Source organism: Crassostrea angulata, chromosome 2 (genome assembly GCF_025612915.1).
Source record: "Crassostrea angulata isolate pt1a10 chromosome 2, ASM2561291v2, whole genome shotgun sequence".
Lineage (NCBI taxonomy): Eukaryota > Metazoa > Mollusca > Bivalvia > Ostreida > Ostreidae > Magallana > Magallana angulata.
The window spans coordinates 3,919,163-3,939,000 of record NC_069112.1 but is presented as its reverse complement, the minus strand read 5'-3'; the positions used below and the strand labels follow the sequence as shown (position 1 = coordinate 3,939,000).

Here is a 19,838-nt window from a genome sequence, read left to right as displayed (position 1 = left end):
CATGACCTTGACCCAAGGTCATTTGGGCAAGGCCAAGGTCACTTGCAGAAAAGTGTAAAACTCGTGTCCAGTCCATATCTTTCTAATGGACAAATATTGGAAGTTCTTAATTCACATCTAGAATGCTTATAACCTGAGAGTGTGTCATGACCTTGACCAAAGGTCAATTGAGGAAGTTCTAGGTCATTGTTTTAAAGCTGCTTGGTCCGATTTTATATCAAATTTTATGCACGCTTTTAAACGATGGCTATGCTTAGTATATGTATAATTATAGACATTGCAGTAGTTTTACCCGTCAATTATGCCAAATTTCAATGAAGAAAAATACGTACAAAATTTGCTAACAAAACAAAAGACATTATAAGGTACTGCGTTATTTCGCCTCATATTAAATTTCACCCCTGACGACGAGACGGGAATGGTTGTATTACGAATTTGAAAATGCTTTAAATAAAGGTCGAAATGATCAAACAAATTACAAATAAACATTTGTACGTTCTGTTAGACAATATTTCTAAAGTCTGCTTTCTTTACAATCGATGCATAGCATGCGGGTGAATAACCCCAATCATTCGGGGGACGAAACCATGCAGTTTCCTTTTCTAAACATTCCCGTGATGCATTTTGGTTTGTTTTTTCGTTTGCCCAAAGAGAAATTATTTTTATTTACTTTGATTATTTCTAACTTTGAAAGGAGACTGATTCTGCTGGTGTAAATAGGAGAAAGTCCAACACTTTCTAAGATAAATGATTTGTATGAAAAAAATTTTGATACTGTAATTACCAAAAAATCGGACCAAGCAGCTTTAAAAAAATCGGGCTCAGTATACGTTTATATTAAGTGGCTGCTTGACATGTGGAATTTCGTTTGATTCGAGTCATGTTTGTTAACATAAGGATGCAAAGGGCCTCATGCATTAACAGTTAACTTGAATTAAAATGGAATTTTAAGAATAGAAATTGGTTTGTGTACTCATATAAGCATTAACAGTTTTAAAAAAAAGAGCAGTTGTTATTTATAGAAAATGGACGATGAAATAGATTCATCCAATATTTTCTATAATAGAAAAAATACATGAGTTATGATTTTTTCTTAGCGGGGGGTATCAGTTGTGAGCTTGCTCACAGTACCTCTAGTTTAGAATAGAGATTATTTCATTATTTTTAATCGATGTTGCGCATAGATCTTTTGAGTTTGGTTTAAATCTCAAATGTATATGTTCAGGGTCAATCTTGCATCTGAAAACAACCAGTGCGTTTTGGGGTTTTTTTCGGGAAAGAAACGAGTAATGACTTATAGGGCAATGCGTGCCATATTTATTGTAATGCACAGTGCTTTTAAACATCAACATTTGAGAAAAAACCTTCCATATAAGACGGATTCCATTGAAATAATGGCGTTTTTTTAAATTTCAGTTTCGCCTTTTAACTTGTTCCGTTCCATTCCATTCCGTTCCGTTCCGCAAAGTACCAATAGCCCACAGTTAAACATGTAGTTATCTACTGGCATAATGTATGACAAAGCAAGTGAATTGAAACATTTAGTTGTGTAGGCATCAGGACGATGTGCAAGTTTTTAAAGTAATCCTTGTTTTCACAATCATAATATTTCTTAAGGTTGTAACCAAATCTTAGGGTAGAAACAAAAGAGACATAGGGGCCATACTGCTCACCCGAGCAACAAAATAAAGTTATAATTCTGATCATATCAGCTTTTAATGGTATTGAATACGAAATAAATTGACAATTTAACACTAGAGTAGATATGTTTTAAGAAGATTTTCAAATCCTCTCCACATATACCTTGGTTTAAACATTGACCCCATTTGTTTTTTTTAGATTTTGAGGAAATGTTTTTCTGGTCCTACCTACGTTAGAGATAATATGATCAAAGTTGAATCTCCACTACCTGGAAATGCTTTCACATAAGTTTCAGCTTTTCTGGCAAAATGGTTTTTAAAAGTGATTTTTTTTCTAAATGCCGTCAAATTTTCATGTTCTTAATGATCTCACCTTGAAAGAGGATGTGACCCTTTATTTTAATTCGCAATATTGAAAATTAACTACATGTTATTTGTGCAATTTTTGGTTAAAATTGGTTCAGTGGTTTTGGAGAAATGAAAATGTAAAAGGTATACATAGACAACAACTACAGCCAACAAATTTTGCTTGATCAGAAAAGCTCACTTGAACATCGGCTCAGGTGAACTAAAGAGCATAATACTAATAAAATTTCGAAAATGCTTGTTGATTAATTAGTATGGCCTTCTTTGGTTTCGATTAGTTTTTCCATTATATTCATTTTTTTTTCATGTTTTGCAAGTTCTAATCTATTTTTTCTAAATTGTTCCCGATTTTCCTAATACTCCTCCAGTAACGAAGTTTGGTCTGCTCTCTTTCTGTTAGTGATTTTTTTCGAAGATGATGTCGCTGATGATGATGATGTATCTTGTGATGACCCTTTTGATGACCCTGCGCCAATCAGTACACACCGAACTCCGGAGTATTAGCACAACACGTTTATTCAGAAAACGGCGGTGAACATAAGCAATACACAAAAGGGGAAATAATAGAATGTCGAGCCCGACTTATAAACATAACATAAATACTGGCGTGATCTCTTTTTTTTTTTTTTTTTTTTGACATAGAGATAAATGGTTATCATAAGGTAGACTACCTTCAAACCATAGGGGATTATTCTGCCCCTTACAAAAAAACTGATACAAAAAAACTAGTAAAGTTCATAGTCCTGTAAATATGAGGGTAAGGTTTTCTGTCTGACTGGACGAGATGGTACTGCTTTGGTAGCGACATGTGGGAGAGTTTGTGAGAGAGTGTGCTGATCAAATACATCAGGAGTGTGGTTGTCAGAATGAAGATCAGGAGTGACTCCGTCGTCCCTTACTTCTGGGTAGATATCCTCCTCTGGGGGTAAGCGTATCTCATCAGGTATATCTGGAAGGCTGGGAGGTTGGGGCTCTTCAGGAGTCCGTGGAAGATTTTCATCCTCTTCCTCTGAGGAGTATGACGCAATGTTAGCAAGATGTTCGGAATAGAGGCTTGAAGAGATGGCACAAGGAACCTTGTAACATTCATTCTTTCTTACACGATAAGATGCTTTTCTCAGCTGATTACCCTTAAACTTGCGCACGTTACACCATGATTGGTCACAAGAAACCACGAGGTATCTATCGCGTCCTTGTGTTTTGTTGCGATCACTGTATAAGTACACCAGATCCCCGACATGGATTTCTGGTTCTGGTCTGAACCCAGATACAGGAGCTTTACTGGCTTCAGTGTGTGCATGGTTTTCAATGCGGTTTGAATGCTGTTGTTCGATGAGTTGTCTGTCCTTTATTGGTAGCTGCATATTGCTGAACTGATCCCTCTGGGTCAACATTTCTCGTGCAGAGAGACCACGGTTTTGTATGCGAGAGTTGAGCGTGGCAACGGAAAGAGTCAATAGCAATGGCGTTATGAAGCCTGGCATAGGATCCTGGCGAAGGATTTCTTCTTGTAGTTCTTGGATGGCTCTTTCTGCGACAGGATTCTTGTTTTTATTTTTGATGCGACCAATTTCAATCATTATGCGATGCTTCCTGAGCAGAGGGTCATCAACAAGAGACTGGAATCCTGGTGCGGGGTCTGTACGAACGACAGCATTTGGGCCATCTAGGGGGCGGAGTTCAATGCACAGACGAAGGAGGCCATCTCGGAGAGAATCTTTTCTTTCGTTGTCGATAATGATGGCAGATGTATATGAAGTAACGCATTCACGCAGGACTAAGATGAATTGCCTTTCTCGTCGCATTACATCTGCAGCAAATGAGACGCCTATGGCGACTTGGGGCTCTGATGTTGTCTGTTCTGTTGCTGTGTGTGTCGCTTTACGTAAAGCAGCACAATGGAAGCAGTTTTCGGAGACTTTTTCAACAGCTTTATCCATGTCTAAGGCAAAGAAATATCTGTTTACCACTGTGCGGAGCTGGTGACACGATGGGTGGTTCAGCTGAACGTGTAATGAAGTTAGTATGCAATGTAGGACGTTTCTTGGGACAATAATACAGTCACGTGTAGGAGAAAATGGCGAGTCTCTTTTTACAACAAGGAGGCCATCATGTGCAATAGTGGCTACTTGTAGGTATCGTTTGACGTCGCGAATGTTGTTTAATCGAATGTTGTTTAATTTCTTCGATGGTCTGGTACCCTGCTTTAAGTGAGCACAAACACGACGCAAGTCTGGGCATTCAGTTTAAATAGCTAGCCAAGTGGATCGTCCAGTAAAAGGGAGCTTGGAGGTACCATTAAGGACTTCATCGATGGAAGTTTGGCGCACCACACTATCTTCGGATTCCCGAATGAATGCGCATAGTTGGCAGTTTGCTTCGACACAGTCCGGAGCATTACGACTTGCAAAATCAGTAGTAAGATTGCGGCACCTTTCACGTGGCGTATAGATAGTTGATACCGACTGATCACGGAGAGAAATGTGGAAACTCGAGGACTGACAGAGAATTCACCTCGACAGTTTTTCAAATGCCATGACACATGGTTTGCTGTCTGTTAGAATGCACACTCTGTTGCTGGACTGTATGATGTAAGGACTGAAGTGTTTTACGGCAATGGCTATGGAAAGTGCCTCTATTTCACAGGGGATCCATGAGGCTTGTCTTCCTCTGAGCTTCGCACTGAAGAATCCACAGAGAAGTAGCTTGTTATCTCTAGTAGCATATAATGTAGCACCTACTCCATGGTTTTTAACTGCACCATCAGTAACAATCCACAGTATGTCGTTTGGGCGTGGTAGGTGAATTGTTTCATGGGAGGAAACAGCGTCTTGTACGGTTTTGAAGTTTGCTAGTAATTCGTCGGTCCATCTGACATTATTTGTTGAATCCTGTCCAGCGATCGCATCATCTAATGGGGCAATGAGAGAAGCACAGCCAGGGACGACTCGACTAAGAACCTTCACAGCATCTATGAATGACTTCAGTCCAGATACTTTCTCAGGAGGGCAGCAACTAGATAATGTTGCTATCCTGTGAGGGCTTGCTTTGAGTTTGCCCATTTCCCATACCCATCCGAGAATGTTGGTTGTTTTTGGAGCTATGATGGTTTTGGTTGGTGACAGTTTCAGATTGCATTTTTGAAGGGCGGCAAGGACTCATGTCCAATTATTTAGGAGGTCCTCAGGTGAGTTGCCGCCGCAGTACAAGTCGTCAGCTAGTTTCACAACAACGCCTTCCTCTAGTAAGTCTCCGAGTACGCGGCACATTAATTCTTCGAGCGCGGTCTCTGATCCAGGCATGCCCATGGCCGATCTGGTATACACGCGCACTCCTCGAAACGGTGTCACAACACCACAGTACTTCATAGATGATTTGGACAATGGGATTTGGTAGAAGGATTTTGTTAGATCTGATACCGCAATGTATTTCCACTGGGCTATGTGTCGCAAAATACCGTCTACATTGGGCATCAAGGATGGTTGTGGCTTTGTGTATCTACCCACATCTGCGAAGGCCGTTACCAAGCGAAATCCACCATTTGGTTTCTTGACTAGGAATGATGGGTTCAGATATTCTACAGTTACTCCAATCTCCTCTGGACGTATAAAGACGCCCTGTTCCTCTAGTAGATTGAATTGTTCTTGGAGTTCGGAGAGTTGGTTGCGCGAGTATTGGGGAAGCCTTCCTTTGCGCTGTGGAGGTAATACAGGTCCCATGTTAACTGTTGCTTGGAACGGTCCAGCTTTACCGTTGTAACCGGGTAATGACGGGCTAAAAACATTGTCAAATTCTGATAGAGTGTCAAGGAACGCCTGTCTGTCATTTTTGGTAAGAACATTATGCGGGTCCAACTGTACTGTAGAAGAGTAAGGTACACTGTTCTTCGCTGTCAGGGTTTTCTTTGGGCGCAATTGTTGTTCACTATTCTTGGAGCCAATGCACGATTCGGCAACTTCAGATGTGATGTTGTCTGATATCACGGCTGGTCGGATCTGACAAAGGTGTTCATGGCGCTTGACTGTAAGTGGTTCTGGAGTGAGATTGGGAATCCTCACTTTGTTTGAAACACTGTGTAGTATGTCAGGACACGGCCACATTTTAGTACTGTCACTAGTTTTAAGATTTGGCGAAGGATGATGAGGTTCGATGGCGTAGCATTGGTCAGGCAAAGCCAAATCGCTTGGAACGTTAATTTCGATGTACTCTCCTGGCCATATGGTGGTGGTAGACGCAGCACGCACTGTTATAGCACGGCGGATCGAGTGTTGTGAAGCTGATGCGGAGTTTGAACCATATGAGTAAGTATGTTGTCCACCAATTACGAGTTGTCGCTTGGCTGGGCGTACTGATATGTCGCTGTACTCCATGAATGGAATTCCAGCTAGTATGTCAACGTCAAGGTTGTCAACAACCAAGCCTTCAAAGTACAATGAGTGATCATCTCTAGTGAAGAACAGTCTAGTTTCACCAACAACGTTCAATGGAGAGGAACCGTCAGCCTGGTGAGCTGACTGAGATGTGCTTTGGATTTTCGCATCGAGTAACACGGCGGTAGACAAACGTATCATATTGCCCGTAGCACCTGAATCTATGGTGAGGCGTACATGGTGGTGTTTATGAAATGTGTCCAAGTAGGGGGACTGTCTGATCTGTACCCGAAAGGCTTGAGTCGGTTTTTGTTGAGAACAGCAAACCGTCGACTGTAGATCTTCTTGATACGAGGGGTCCTCTTCATCATCTGAATCAGAGCCTATGATTTGTCTGGCCTTAGCAAGGTAGTTTCTATCGCGTTCTGGAAGGAATTTACATTTACTGAGGAAGTGGTTATCTGGTCTTCCTGCTTCCTTACACAGAGGGCACTTCTTAGGTAGCGACGGACGAGAGGTAAGTTGTACCTGACGTGGTTGTCGGTGTCTGGGAGAATTGGCGAACGGTTGGAGTTGCGATCTCATCACTTTTGCATCATTCATGGTGTGAATTTCTTCCAATAATGAATGTAAGGCTTGTGAAATTTCAGGCTTGATGGAAGTGAGAGTTCGTGATCGTAGTTCCGTGCCGTATCGTTGTTTAACGAGTCTTGGCAGGTCGGAGTGGAGAAGCCCCAGCCACGTTAGTACGATGAAATTTTCAAGTGTAGGTGTAAGTTCTTCATCTTCATCAATAGGGTCACCGTTATGGGAGATACCACCTCCATGCTTCAGTAGACTGTCTTCCACGAATGACACTAACCTTTGGTACAAGTCTTCTGGCTTCTCTCCTGGTTCTAACTTGATGTTGGTGAAGTCAATGAAATGTGCACCGGTGGACTGAAAACCGTAATGCAATCGTATTTTTTGCCAGACTTCTTCCATTGAGGTCGATTTATCCACTATGGAATTTCTAGAGATTAATGGGCAGTAATTCGCTATCTGCCCTAACATTAGTTCTAACAAAGTTGCTTTTTGTTCTTTTGTTTTTCGCTTTCGTTCGGCCACATCTTCTCCATCGTCGGTAAAACCGCGGTACGGAGCGTTCTTTGATTTCTTTTGCCATTGGAAGTTGCCTACCAAGAAAGGGGCGAAGTTTGGATCGAGGGAAAGTGTATATAAAATGTTCTGCTTCCAATTTTGAAATGTATTTATAGTCTCGTCTTTTCCGAGAGGCCATTGTTTTGGCGCGCGAACAGTGGTCATGATTTACCTCACCGTTGTGCGTTGAATTCTTCACAGAGTTATATAAGAACACCTCTTAGTTCCTCGGGTGCAGGATTTTATTTTCCTCTCTGAGACGTAGGACGAATCCGCTGCCACCACGCCAATCAGTACACACCGAACTCCGGAGTATTAGCACAACACGTTTATTCAGAAAACGGCGGTGAACATAAGCAATACACAAAAGGGGAAATAATAGAATGTCGAGCCCGACTTATAAACATAACATAAATACTGGCGCTGAACTGCATGTACATGACATTACATATGCTAGTGTTGTACCACTTTTGTTGCAATAGAGTTCATTAATCTCCTCATAGAATGGGCAAGTTGTCGTCTCTGCACCAGTGCATAAGTTGTTGTTACACGCAAAAAACTGAACACAATCGAATGATTTCGCATCAGTTTACTCCATGAGTGTATCAATGCGAGGTTAAACAAAAACTGACAGAATTGCTTATACAACATCTTTTCAATAGAAATAAAATGTCAAATTCCCACTGACGGGATGGAGGTAATTAAAAGTTAAAACAAAGGTTAATGTGAAAATGCCTAGCCTGTTTATAATCTAAAATTTAATTGGAACCAAATCTGCCAAGTCCCACGATTTGAGCGATAATTTATAATCATTTGCTGACCTTACAAGAATTTGTAGAATTCTTACTACAATGAGATTAAGGTTACAATTTACTCTTAACCCCTCCGTCCTTAAGATAAAAATTTAACTAGAAAAATTGAATTTTTTCAAAATTAAAATTGTAAGGGTAACTAAAATTAGGAAATAATACATATTTCAAAACAATAAAGTTCACTGTTTTACATTGAAAGAAAAATTGTCCATTAATAATCCATTAACAGTTTACAGTCCAAAAGTCACAAGTTATACTCAATGTAAAAGCAATAGTTAACAGTCCACATTTTTTTTAATTCACTGTCACTATTTATAATACACTCGGATAGTTAGTTTATATACGCAATAAACTGTCTGCATTTTGATTTTTAGTGCCTCTGCGGTATCTACTTCGAAATCAAACGGTTGTAATGAAAGGGCCCAACGTAAGGGTCTTTGATTTCTGTCCTTCATGCGATGAAGCCAGCTAAGTGGATTATGGTCTGTCTCAACAAAGAACTTCCTGTCGTCCAGGTGATAGGAGAAAGAACTGATGGCACAAACAATTGCCAAAAGTTCTTTTTCAATTGTTGAGTAGTTTTGTTCTCGGGGCAATAGTTTTCTACTGTTGTAAGATACTGGATGGTCACCATCTATCATTTCTTGGCTGAGAACGGCTCCTATTGCGTATTGACTTACATCAGTTTGGACAATAAATGGGTTTTCATATGTTGGTGTAATTAGGACTGGTGCTGTCATCAAGGCCTCCTTCAAGAGTTTGTATGCCGTCACTAGTTCCGAGTTCCACTTTAATTTTGTCGGTTCAGATTTCTTCAACATGTTGGTTAGCAATACGGAAATTTCGGCGAATGTTGCTATGTATGCACGGTAGTGGCCCGTCAATCCCAAGAACGACTTCAGGTTTTTCTTCGTCACCAGAAGAGGAAAGTCCTGAATAGCCTGTACTTTAGATGGGTCTGGTGTACGCTTCCATTCCCGACAATGTGTCCCAGACATTTCAATTGTGTAGCTCCTATCTTACACTTTGAAGGGCGAACGGTCAAGTTAGCTTACTGCAATTTCTTGACAACATTCTCGATATCCTCAAGGTGAGATTCCCAGGAATCTGAGAAAATCACTATATCATCAAAATATGTAACAACGTTTTTCTCGTCATGTAACACCTTGTCCATTAGGCGTATGAATGTTGCAGGTGAGGTTTTCATTCCAAATGGCATAACTAAAAATTCGTTAAGTCCATATGGGGTCACAAAGGCTGATTTTTCTCTGGAATCTTCTAACAACGGAACTTGCCAGTATCCCTTGGTCAGATCGAAATGACTTAGAAATTTGGCATTTCCAACTTTTTCTAGGATGTCGCTGATTCTTGGGACTGGGTATGCATCTGACACTGTTATTTCATTGAGTTTTCGGTAGTCAATGCAGATTCTGATAGTTCCATCTGGTTTGTTTACAAGGACAACTGGTTAACTCCAAGGGCTATTTGATGGTTGAATTTGTCCATGCTTCAACATTTCTTCAATTGCGTCCTTCACGGCTGCTTGTTTTGCTTCAAGAATTTTATACGGTCTTTGAAATAGTGGTGTTTCTGTTGTTGTTCTGATGTAATGTTCCGTCAGGGTACAATGACCAGGTTTGTTGGTGAAAACATTTTCATATTTCATAAATATTTTGCGGACTTCCTGTTTTCGACAATGGTCTAAATTTTCTCCAAAGTTTAAATCACTTATGGTTTCGTTGTGAAATCAGTGTGAATGAAATAAGTGAATTCCAAGTTCAAATTTATCGTGATTCTGAATTTAGTTATCGTTCATCATGAGCGAAGAGGAAGAAAATGTCATCAAAACTCAGCCAACTAGTCCTTTTGAGTCCGAACCAGTTGACAAAGCGGTCTATGAGAGGATGCTGCACACATTTCAATCAATGGGACTAAATCCAAAGGGAAATAACCCAGCAGAACTTGGACAATGGATGAAAGACTGTATAGCCCAAACAAAAGATATTCCACCAGGTGCTAGTAAAGTGGAACAAACAGGGGTAAGACAAGATGTAAAACCAAAGATACCCCCACTCAGTTAACCATCCGAGGGATCCAGCATATCAAGGACACGATCTGTGACAACTTTGTCTCCGTATCCCCCGAAAATAAGAACATTATCCGTTGGAGATAACAAAGGAGATACAACCTCTGACATCTGGAGGTCTGAAGTGAAGATGGTGTTAAAAGACTCGGGCTACACAACAGAACAAAATGATTTCGCCATCAGAAGGTCGCTTACAGGATCAGCAGCCAGAATAGTCATGTACCAAGGCCCGGATAAACCATTAAGCGATATTTTAGAAACATTAGTTAGCGTGTACGGCAGTGTAGAAAATAAACAACAGTTATTATTAGAATTTTACGGAGCAATACAGAGAGAAGATGAGGACATCACAGCATGGAGTGGGAGACTGGAGAAAATCATTGGAAAGGGATTAGAGAAAGGAATAGTTAGACAAAATGAAGTGAATTCCATGTTACATTTAATGCTTTGGACTGGACTGAGACAGGAATTATATTATATTATATTATATTATCCCATTCTTTCCCACCTGGCCAAGCTGTACTTGGGAATTCCGGCCTCTTCTGTTCCATCTGAGATAATGTTTTCAAGTGCTGGCGACATAACAGCTCAGAGCCACTTTAAAACCTGAATACATAGATATGATGGCATTTTTAAAGAATTGTTTTTAAATTAATTGTTCTCATCAAGCCATATCTCTTCATTCTTTTGATTTAAAGTTAATGACACTGAGTATTTTGTTTGTGTTCTAGTCATCAAGATCTCTTGAACTTGTTATTTTACATATCAAAGAATGCAACAAGGAAACAGCACAATTATACAAAATACATGCATGTTATACTCAATTTTTACATTTAGCAGCTGCATCGTGATACATGCTGTATTGCATAAGTGTATTGTGATACGTATCGTATCGTGAGGTAGCTGGCGGTACTCTAGCCTACCTGATACTATAAATGCAAACTTCAGGAATAGGTAGACCATAATTTTTTATAGAATTTTTAGAAGTATGAACCCTTTAAATTCTGAGATATAAAGTCAAGGATATACATATACATGTACGTAATACAACGTACAAATAGTGGTTGCATGGAGGGGGGTCTAGATTAGGTGGAATTTCTGATAATCTTAAGGCTTTCATGTTTCCGTTGGAAACACATGCACATGGTCCTTGTACTGTAATCCTTTTTTAAAAGACAGCAATTCGTTATAACACTTTCGATCAGATATGAAAAAAACTACCCTTAGAGTTTTAGCGATCAATGCAGAAGTGTTAATTGGTAACTTTCAGATTTGTGCTTGAAAAGTAGGGTGGGTTCAGAACACGAAATATCATTCGAAAAGAAGTTGATTGACCCCCCCCCCCCCCCCCAAATCAATTGGTGATTATTTGCATGGGTATACATTAAGCTACCAAACCTATGGTAGTTTGAGCGTTGTGCTGACCTGTGGAAATTTTTCAGAAAATTTTGAGACCGTCCCTAGCTATTCTATTTAGTGCCATATGTAAGTTGTACTTGTTTTATTCTGAAATGTTTAAAAATTCTCAAGGGTCGGGACCATGTGTCCCTTGCATGCAAACCAATTGGCATAATCCTGTTATTTACTTCGCGAAGTAAATAAGTTTGACGTTGTTGACGTTAACGTCAAATCTATCTGCACGAAAATGACAGGAGTCAATATGACATTAGACAGAGAAGGAGTGCAAGAAGAAACAGAGTACACAGGTATGCAGATAGATTTGACGTTAACGTCAACAACGTCAAACTTATTTACTTCGCGAAGTAAATAACAGGATTATGCCTGTTATCCTGTTATTTACTTCGCGAAGTAAATAAGTTTGACGTTGTTGATGTTAACGTCAAATCTATCTGCATACCTGTGTACTCTGTTTCTTCTTGCACTCCTTCTCTGTCTAATGTCAGTCGACCCAATAAGACCTTAATTCCACACATTTCGACTCCTGTCATTTTCGGCCCGATTTCATTCTAAATAGCACTCCAAGAGGAATATTTCTCCGGGAAAAGGGTTTCTTTGGGGGAGAGATAGATAAAAAATGGGGATTGGTATTTTTTAGGGGAATGAACATTTTAAAAGGTTGATAAATATGAGTTTTCATTTTAAAAGCGAAGCGAAAAACAGGAGTAAATACCGACGCAAAAACTTAAAATGTACTAAAAACTACCGCAATCAATAGCCCATGAGGCGCACTTGAATTGTTGTTGGTCAAGGTAAAAAATTTCAATCGTTCTGAATCGCATTTCTTCCTGAGAAGGGTTCAATGTTTTACAATACAAGAGAAGGCACACGGGATATTTACATTTTAATAAGCATACAAGCAATATATTTAACACAATTTCACAAAGTAAAAATACGTTGAATAATGAACACCAGAAACAGGGATATTTACAAACAATGGATGGATATTCAAGACATTGTTGGTCCAGCTAAGTTATGGCCCCTCTTCATTAGACGCTTATTTTGGACACAGAGTTTAAAACACTTGCAGAGAATCTTGATTACAACATTTGTCTATATCAATGGATTAAATCCTACGATTTTCATGAAATGGGTTGAAACAATGCATTTAGCCCGGGACAGCGCTGCTCAGAACCATTTTTCAGCCTTGTTCAGGTAAAATAACGATTAACAGGAAGACGTTTAATTTAATATATCTTTAATATATTAGTACAGTAAAGACATATCTTAAATTTTCAGACTCTTCGAAAGTGGTAGGAATTACAAACTGTATGGTTGGAATGTAGCAATGGGACAGTATAAATTCCTGGATGGCAGGCCCAAGCATTATGTTTTAAAACAGAAAAGAAATTAAAATATTTGAAACAATCTATTTTTCTTTGTTTTCCCCATTTCATACATTTATATATATATATATATATATATATATATATATATATATATATATATATATATATATATATATATATATATACATATATTGTTCCAATTTTCTAATTTCTTGAAGACTCAGGTCTTAAATCCGCTCATTACTCGCAGTCCCAAGGGCATTGTCATCCATTGATTTTCTCTGCTTTTTGACGATATTTACGTCATTTTCACCAATTTCAAATCACGTGATAGGTAAGTAGTATTTAATACATGGTTTAACTTGCGAAAAAACACTGGTACTTCTCCGTTCCAAGCAATGGATGTCTCCAGAAAGAGCGGCGGAAATTTCAGGGAGAGGAAAAGGCAGAATTTAATGGATATGACTTCGCGCGATTTTAGTAATCCTTGGAATTTCTATTCTTTAATGATGCTATCAGACGATGAAGCATACCAGTGGATTAGAATGCATGGTCTCCTGGCGACGACAATTTCATGCAACACAGAGGGATGTGAAGGAAGAATGGTTCTTAAATCGTCAAGAAGCGTGGGTGGAACGGTGTTTAGATGCACGGTGAATCGACTACACACCAGGGCTTGTAGGGCCAACTCCTTCTTTGAAAGAAGCAATCTGACAATGCAAGACATTTTCCTTTTCATAAAGAGCTACTTAGATGGCTCCTCTCTAAGTCAATGTGCCAGATTTTCAGGTGTAGCATACAAATCCACAGCCGTGAACTGGGGATCTTTTATTAGGGAACTCTTTAAGGAGTTCTTTTGAGCTACGCAAGACTAAAAAGCTTACTAGTACTGGTACGAGTCCTTATTTGGGAGACGTGTAAAACACCACAGAGGTGACCCCAATCGAGGTTTAAAGGTAACGTTAAACTAATATTGGTATTTTAAACGTTATGTTAGTAGACAAAGTGGAACGAAATTGAGAACAAGTCATTATTAAAATATTCACATTAAAAAGTAACAGATATATGTTAATATAAAAAACGTATCTTAGTACACAAACTGAAATGAAACTTGGAACAGAAAGAAATGTGTTAAAGAAATTGACACTAAAAGTACGAAAATGTTGAGATTATAGAACTAATACTGTAAAAAAAAATTCATTCAGATATGGATATTTGGAATGGTCGAGAGAGATATTGTATCCAGTTGGAGATCGGACAGAGGATACACTCCTTCCAATAATACAAAGACATGTGGAAGGTGGAAGCACCATTAACAGCGATGGATGGTCATCTTATTGCTCTCTCAATGACATAGGGTATGAACAGTTACACACAAGTACACTTTCAAGAAAACATATATTAACGCGAAGACACGTCAGGAGGTGGATGTACATACAAACAGAATCGAGGGAGCATGGAAACACTCAAAGGACCACTTCAAGAGGATGTCAGGAACGAAGATTAACCAGTTTGAGGGACACCTGGCAGAGATAATGTGGAGGTCAGCAGTGGTCTTTCTTCGACCTTGTAAAGTGTGTTTATCCCTCAGACAAGCCTGCGACCTACATGTACAAGACCCCACTCTTCGACCCATGGACCTGCCTTCCATACTCCAAGTTATCTGACTGGGATATTAGACCAGGTAAATTATGATTGAAAATACATTTGTAACATATGTAAATGGTGGAAAAACAGAGAAATATATGTACAACAACAATAGCAAAAAAATTAGTGTTAAATTTAAAATATTTAGGAAACACTGATGCAGAATCCAAATCGGATGTTGACAGCCTGAGCGATGGAAGCAGTGTCAATAGTCTGAGCGATGGACGCACCTCAAATGGATGCATAATCATATCGGACAGTGATGAGTTCGAATTCCCCAGAAACCGAAAAGCCAGTGACAACACTTGACGCGTTCGCAAGGAACAGAACCTGCAGGCATGCAGTCTTGATAGTGTCGACAGACTGTTGATGGAATCGGATGCAGACAAAACTTTGACAAACTCTCCCCCTACAACAGGTATACCACACATTAATAGAGGACATGAAAACATATATATACATATAAAGATAACAGACAGCCGATTCAAAACTCTACTGCTTCCATTGTAATATTCAGTTTTCAGCAATCATAATAGATACATACATTTCAAATGATCATTGTGATGTCGTATGTTACAGTTGTCCCGGTAGCATCATCCGCAGCTTCAGTTGCAGGCCCTTCCAATCCAAAATTCACTCGTGTTTTAAGGAAGAAAGGTACTACCTACGAAATGTACATAATTTCATTAAATTTAGTACAGGTACTATGTTATAAACGAGTAGCAAGTTCTCCTATTAATGTAAAGGTTAAATAAATGTATTACTTATTCATTTCATTTTAATTTCTTTATCAGGTTCCTCTAGCAAACACAATCCTCCCACAGAGAAGAAAAGGAAACCTTTTAAATCATCTGATAAAGGTAAAACATATTAAATTTTCAACCTTCATTTAAATTAAATTCTTACGGAATAAATGACACAATAACTATAACTGACATTTCAACATTTATTATTGAATACGTGTGTACATACCCATAAATTGGTATTCCTTAACTTCAGTTTCTACCCAAAGAAGGAGGAAGGATGGTGTGTGTCATCCTCCGTCATATGTGGAGAAGAACCCCTTCCTGCTGGCAGAAAGAGGGAAACATCATCTATGGTCAATCCATACTGCAAAGATGCGTTCTCCTGGTCGTCTGACGACGACAACGATTTCCAGTTATGATGGATGGCTCCATTTCAGAAAGCTTTTTTTCTACATTATTAATAAATATCTATGTTAAGATACAAAAGATGTTTTACTTATCTTTTGTTGAAATTATGTTTCATATTTGAAACTTATGCATTATTTCCTTACCACTAATGACGATGAACATAGATTTTGTTAGAGTTAAATTACAATTCTTACCTGCCTCCTCGTTTTTCTTCAACCGGAAGAAGTAGGGATCGTTAATGCCTGACAATTTCCGTAACCGGATATTGTTATTGTTTACGGAGAATGTAGTAGAATAAAATCTTTATCATTTATTTCATATTTAGTGAATGATTACGAACATGCTTAGATACCCTAATAATAACATGTTAGCATAAAAGTAGATTAATCCAACCGGAAATTGTGTCAGAGAGGATAACTCTTTCAATAACGATAACTCACGTTTATGAAAGCGGAGGCGGCTTCTGTTTTATACAATGAATATTAATGAAAAGGTAACATGACCAATTACTAACACTAAAACCCCAGTAACACAGTCCATGGAAATCTTATGGATGTTTTTACGGAATAAATGAATATATGCTTGTTTACACCGAAAATGACAGGAATGGAAATTTGTCCTGAATGTGTATAATTGAAGTAAGAATGCACATTAAATGTCATTGTGAAAACTTCTGACTCATTACACGTTAACGTCAACAACGTCAAACTTATTTACTTCGCGAAGTGAATAACAGGATAATGCCAACCAATTTTAGCAAATTTAAAAATCCACTGAAAAATTAAATCATATATTTGAGCTCTATCTGCCTCACATTTCCTCGACCAAAAAACTATCCCCTGTCACCTAAGGTAGCAAGGGACAGTTTCGAATTAAGTACCCGGTCAATATTTTTGTAAAATTGAGAGTTGCTGTACTTGAAGGCTTATGAGTGTTGCTAAAATTCATGAAATGATTTTTAATGATTATCATTAGTTAGAGGGGTGTCTGTTGTTGAAATTGATATGCAATATGTAGGCCCCTTATGTAAGGTACATGAGAATCAGAAGTAAAATGCGAAACCTGCGGCTATGACTGTTGTGCTGACTTTACACAGTGAAATTGCAAGTTACAGACGGGAGGTAAAATAACAAAAAGTAGGTGAATGGGACATTGTAAACTATACACTGGTTAGTTTCTGACATGTGATAGTGCAACATGCACGCGGTACGGAAGGTCAACCCTCTGCAGGGAATTAGCTGGGGAGGTCTAAAAAGCTTAAAAATCATGAAAAATTAGCAAAATATGAAAGGGTCAAAATCTCATAAAAACCAGTATGTAGAGAATTTTACAGATTTTGACTAGTAATTTTCTTCAGAAATTGGTGATTGGCCTTATAAAGAGTGAATTAAAGGTATTTGTGCTGAATGGGAACTGAGGAAATTCTAGTTACAGAGTTCCGAAGACATGCATCCCTTGGCTACAATGAATTGTATAAAAAAAACTGTCCCCTGCCACCTAAGAGAGCGACTTCGGTTCATACTCGAGTACGCACTCGAGTAGGTCATCACATGACCGGATGTTTACATCTACACGTGGTTTTCAACCGAACTAACAGCTGACTACTAGAGTTACACGAGTAGTGTACTGTCATGGCTACCTTAGGTGTGCTATATATTATTCTGGAGAATTTTTTTGACGATGACCATGACATTGTACACTTTTGGAGTCTCAGAAATTCGACAATAGGGCATCTTATTGCCCAGAGTCAGTTTGCTTCCAGGCGACCATATTTGCCTCGGATAACAGGGTTTGCCGAAGATATTATTATACCCCAGTTTAATTCATGCGACTTTAAATACCACTTTCGCCTAAGCAGAGAGATGTTCGAGGAAATCCTTGTACACATTGGACACAGGCTAGCTTCAGATCACTGTGGAGGACTGGTCGAGACAGAACCTACCAAACAGCTGTTAATATTTGCGTCTTACATGGCTAACACCGAGTCCATGAGAGAAGTTAGCCTGTGCTTCAATGTTGGTCTTGCAACTGTGCATAGAATTATTGGGAGAACCTGCAGAATCATAATTGAGTGTCTTGCTAATGTATGTATAAAAGTAGAACTTACAAATTAATGTACCACTGTAATTTGAAATGTGATAACAACTATGTTAGCACTTTTTAATTACAATGAATACAGCTTATGTACAAAAAGCTTCGAAAGCAGAGTTCTGAAGTTAACATCATTCAAATTGTACACATGTACAAGAATTTAAAGTTTTTATTATCTTTTTTAAATACCAGGTAATCAGATGGCCAAGTTCTGCTGAGCAACAAGTCATCGCTACAAGGTTTCAGCTGAACTACATGTTTCCTCACACAGTTGGTGTCCTTGACGGAACACATATTCGCCTATCTTCCTGCCCTGGAGGAGATCCCGATTACATAAACAGAAAATCGTTTCCCTCTATGCAGCTTCAGGTATTTGCTTTCTTTGAAAATTCTTTAAAAAATAGGATTTTTAAAAAATTAAATATATAAATAAAAATCGGTATTAATACGGAAATAATTCTGTAAAATTTTTTATACAAGTTGCATATCAATGGGGATTTTGCAGATTGTGTGCGACGACACCCTTCTTCTAACTAACATCTACACTGGGTGGCCTGGAAGTACCCATGATGCAAGAGTATTGCGGAATTCCGAGCTGTTTACCAGAGCTGAAGCTGGCAGCTGTATTGACCCCGATAAACTCATCATAGGGGATAGTGCATATCCGCTAAAGCCACGGCTCGTAACCCCATTCAAGGATAATGGCAGACTGAATTTACAACAAAGACGCTTCAACCGTGTATTATCGTCAGGACGACAGGTTGTAGAGCGTTGTATAGGACATCTTAAAGGGCGATTTCGTCGTTTGAGAGAAATACCTGTTCATAAACCTGAAGATATTGTTTCTATCATAGTTTCAGGATGCATCTTGCACAACCTGTGCATTATACACAAGGATGATGTAGAAAATTTCATTGAGGAAGATGGAAACGGTCATCCAAACTTATTTAGAAATGATGTGAATGGGATTAACAGAAGACTACAAATTATGGCAGGACTACCATAAGTGTATTTGATGAAACAGTCTCTCTCAAACGCTGGAACTGACAGTTGCATTCATACCATTACTTTAAATTTTACAATAAAAAATAACAATAAAATAATGAATATTGTTTACGTTTTCATTTTCCAAAACAACAATAAAACAACAAACAATATTTATGTTTTCATAACAATCAAAAAATATGTGAGCTAATGCTCATTACCAATACCCCTGCTATGATGTAAATACATAATAAACAACCAAAGTCAAAATTAACAGGAAATTGAGGTCAGATTTGTTCCATTCCCACCATATGGCTGTCCGTTTCAAAATTTCAAAACTCTGCAATGGGTACTTGGTGAAAAAACTGTGACAAAAATTTGTTCGAAAATTCAATTGTGAAAATAAACAGTCATAAGTTAATAAGAAGCCATCATATTTGATATATCTGATTACACTGCAACGAAAAGTTTGTTACGGACAGAAAAGCAGACGTGTAAAAAAGTAAATCACTCTCCTTCGGAGCAAGGTAAAAAAAATAACTGAACAAAAAATAGAATGTATTTTCCATCTGGAAAATGTAATGATCATAGATCATTTTCTAAAACAAAACCATCTACTACTGAAATAAAAACATAAATAGGAACATTTGGCAAACATAAAAAAACAAATATTTGTATGACAAAATTGAATGATATACCTTATTGATGACTGAGAATTAAACAAACAATAATGCTGATTTCAATTCATATTTGGCATCCTGGAAAATAATTACCATGTCTTAAGCCATTTCATAAAACAAA

At 38.4% G+C, this 19,838-nt stretch overlaps 1 protein-coding gene and 1 long non-coding RNA gene across 2 annotated transcripts; both read left to right on the top strand.

The window, feature by feature from the left end:
* Nucleotides 1-15,159: 15,159 nt before the first annotated feature.
* On the top strand, nt 15,160-16,298 carry LOC128173122 (uncharacterized). The gene is made up of 3 exons (XR_008242429.1): nt 15,160-15,226; nt 15,388-15,465; nt 15,603-16,298. It is a non-coding gene; the product is annotated as an uncharacterized LOC128173122 (long non-coding RNA).
* Nucleotides 16,299-17,491: 1,193 nt separating this feature from the next.
* Nucleotides 17,492-19,165, top strand: LOC128172488 (uncharacterized). Its single transcript, XM_052838280.1, has 3 exons — nt 17,492-18,046; nt 18,246-18,422; nt 18,559-19,165. The coding sequence occupies exons 1-3, from the start codon at nt 17,594-17,596 to the stop codon at nt 19,057-19,059; spliced, it is 1,131 nt and encodes a 376-aa protein (XP_052694240.1). The 5' UTR covers nt 17,492-17,593; the 3' UTR covers nt 19,060-19,165.
* Nucleotides 19,166-19,838: the final 673 nt, after the last annotated feature.

Bases quoted from the DNA above. Each gene is read 5' to 3' on its own strand.
- LOC128172488 (XM_052838280.1), top strand. From the start codon at position 17,594: ATGGCTACCTTAGGTGTGCTATATATTATTCTGGAGAATTTTTTTGAC. The intron at 18,047-18,245 runs GTATGTATAAAA...TTTAAATACCAG, and splicing joins TAATTGAGTGTCTTGCTAAT to GTAATCAGATGGCCAAGTTC. The intron at 18,423-18,558 runs GTATTTGCTTTC...GGGATTTTGCAG, and splicing joins TTCCCTCTATGCAGCTTCAG to ATTGTGTGCGACGACACCCT.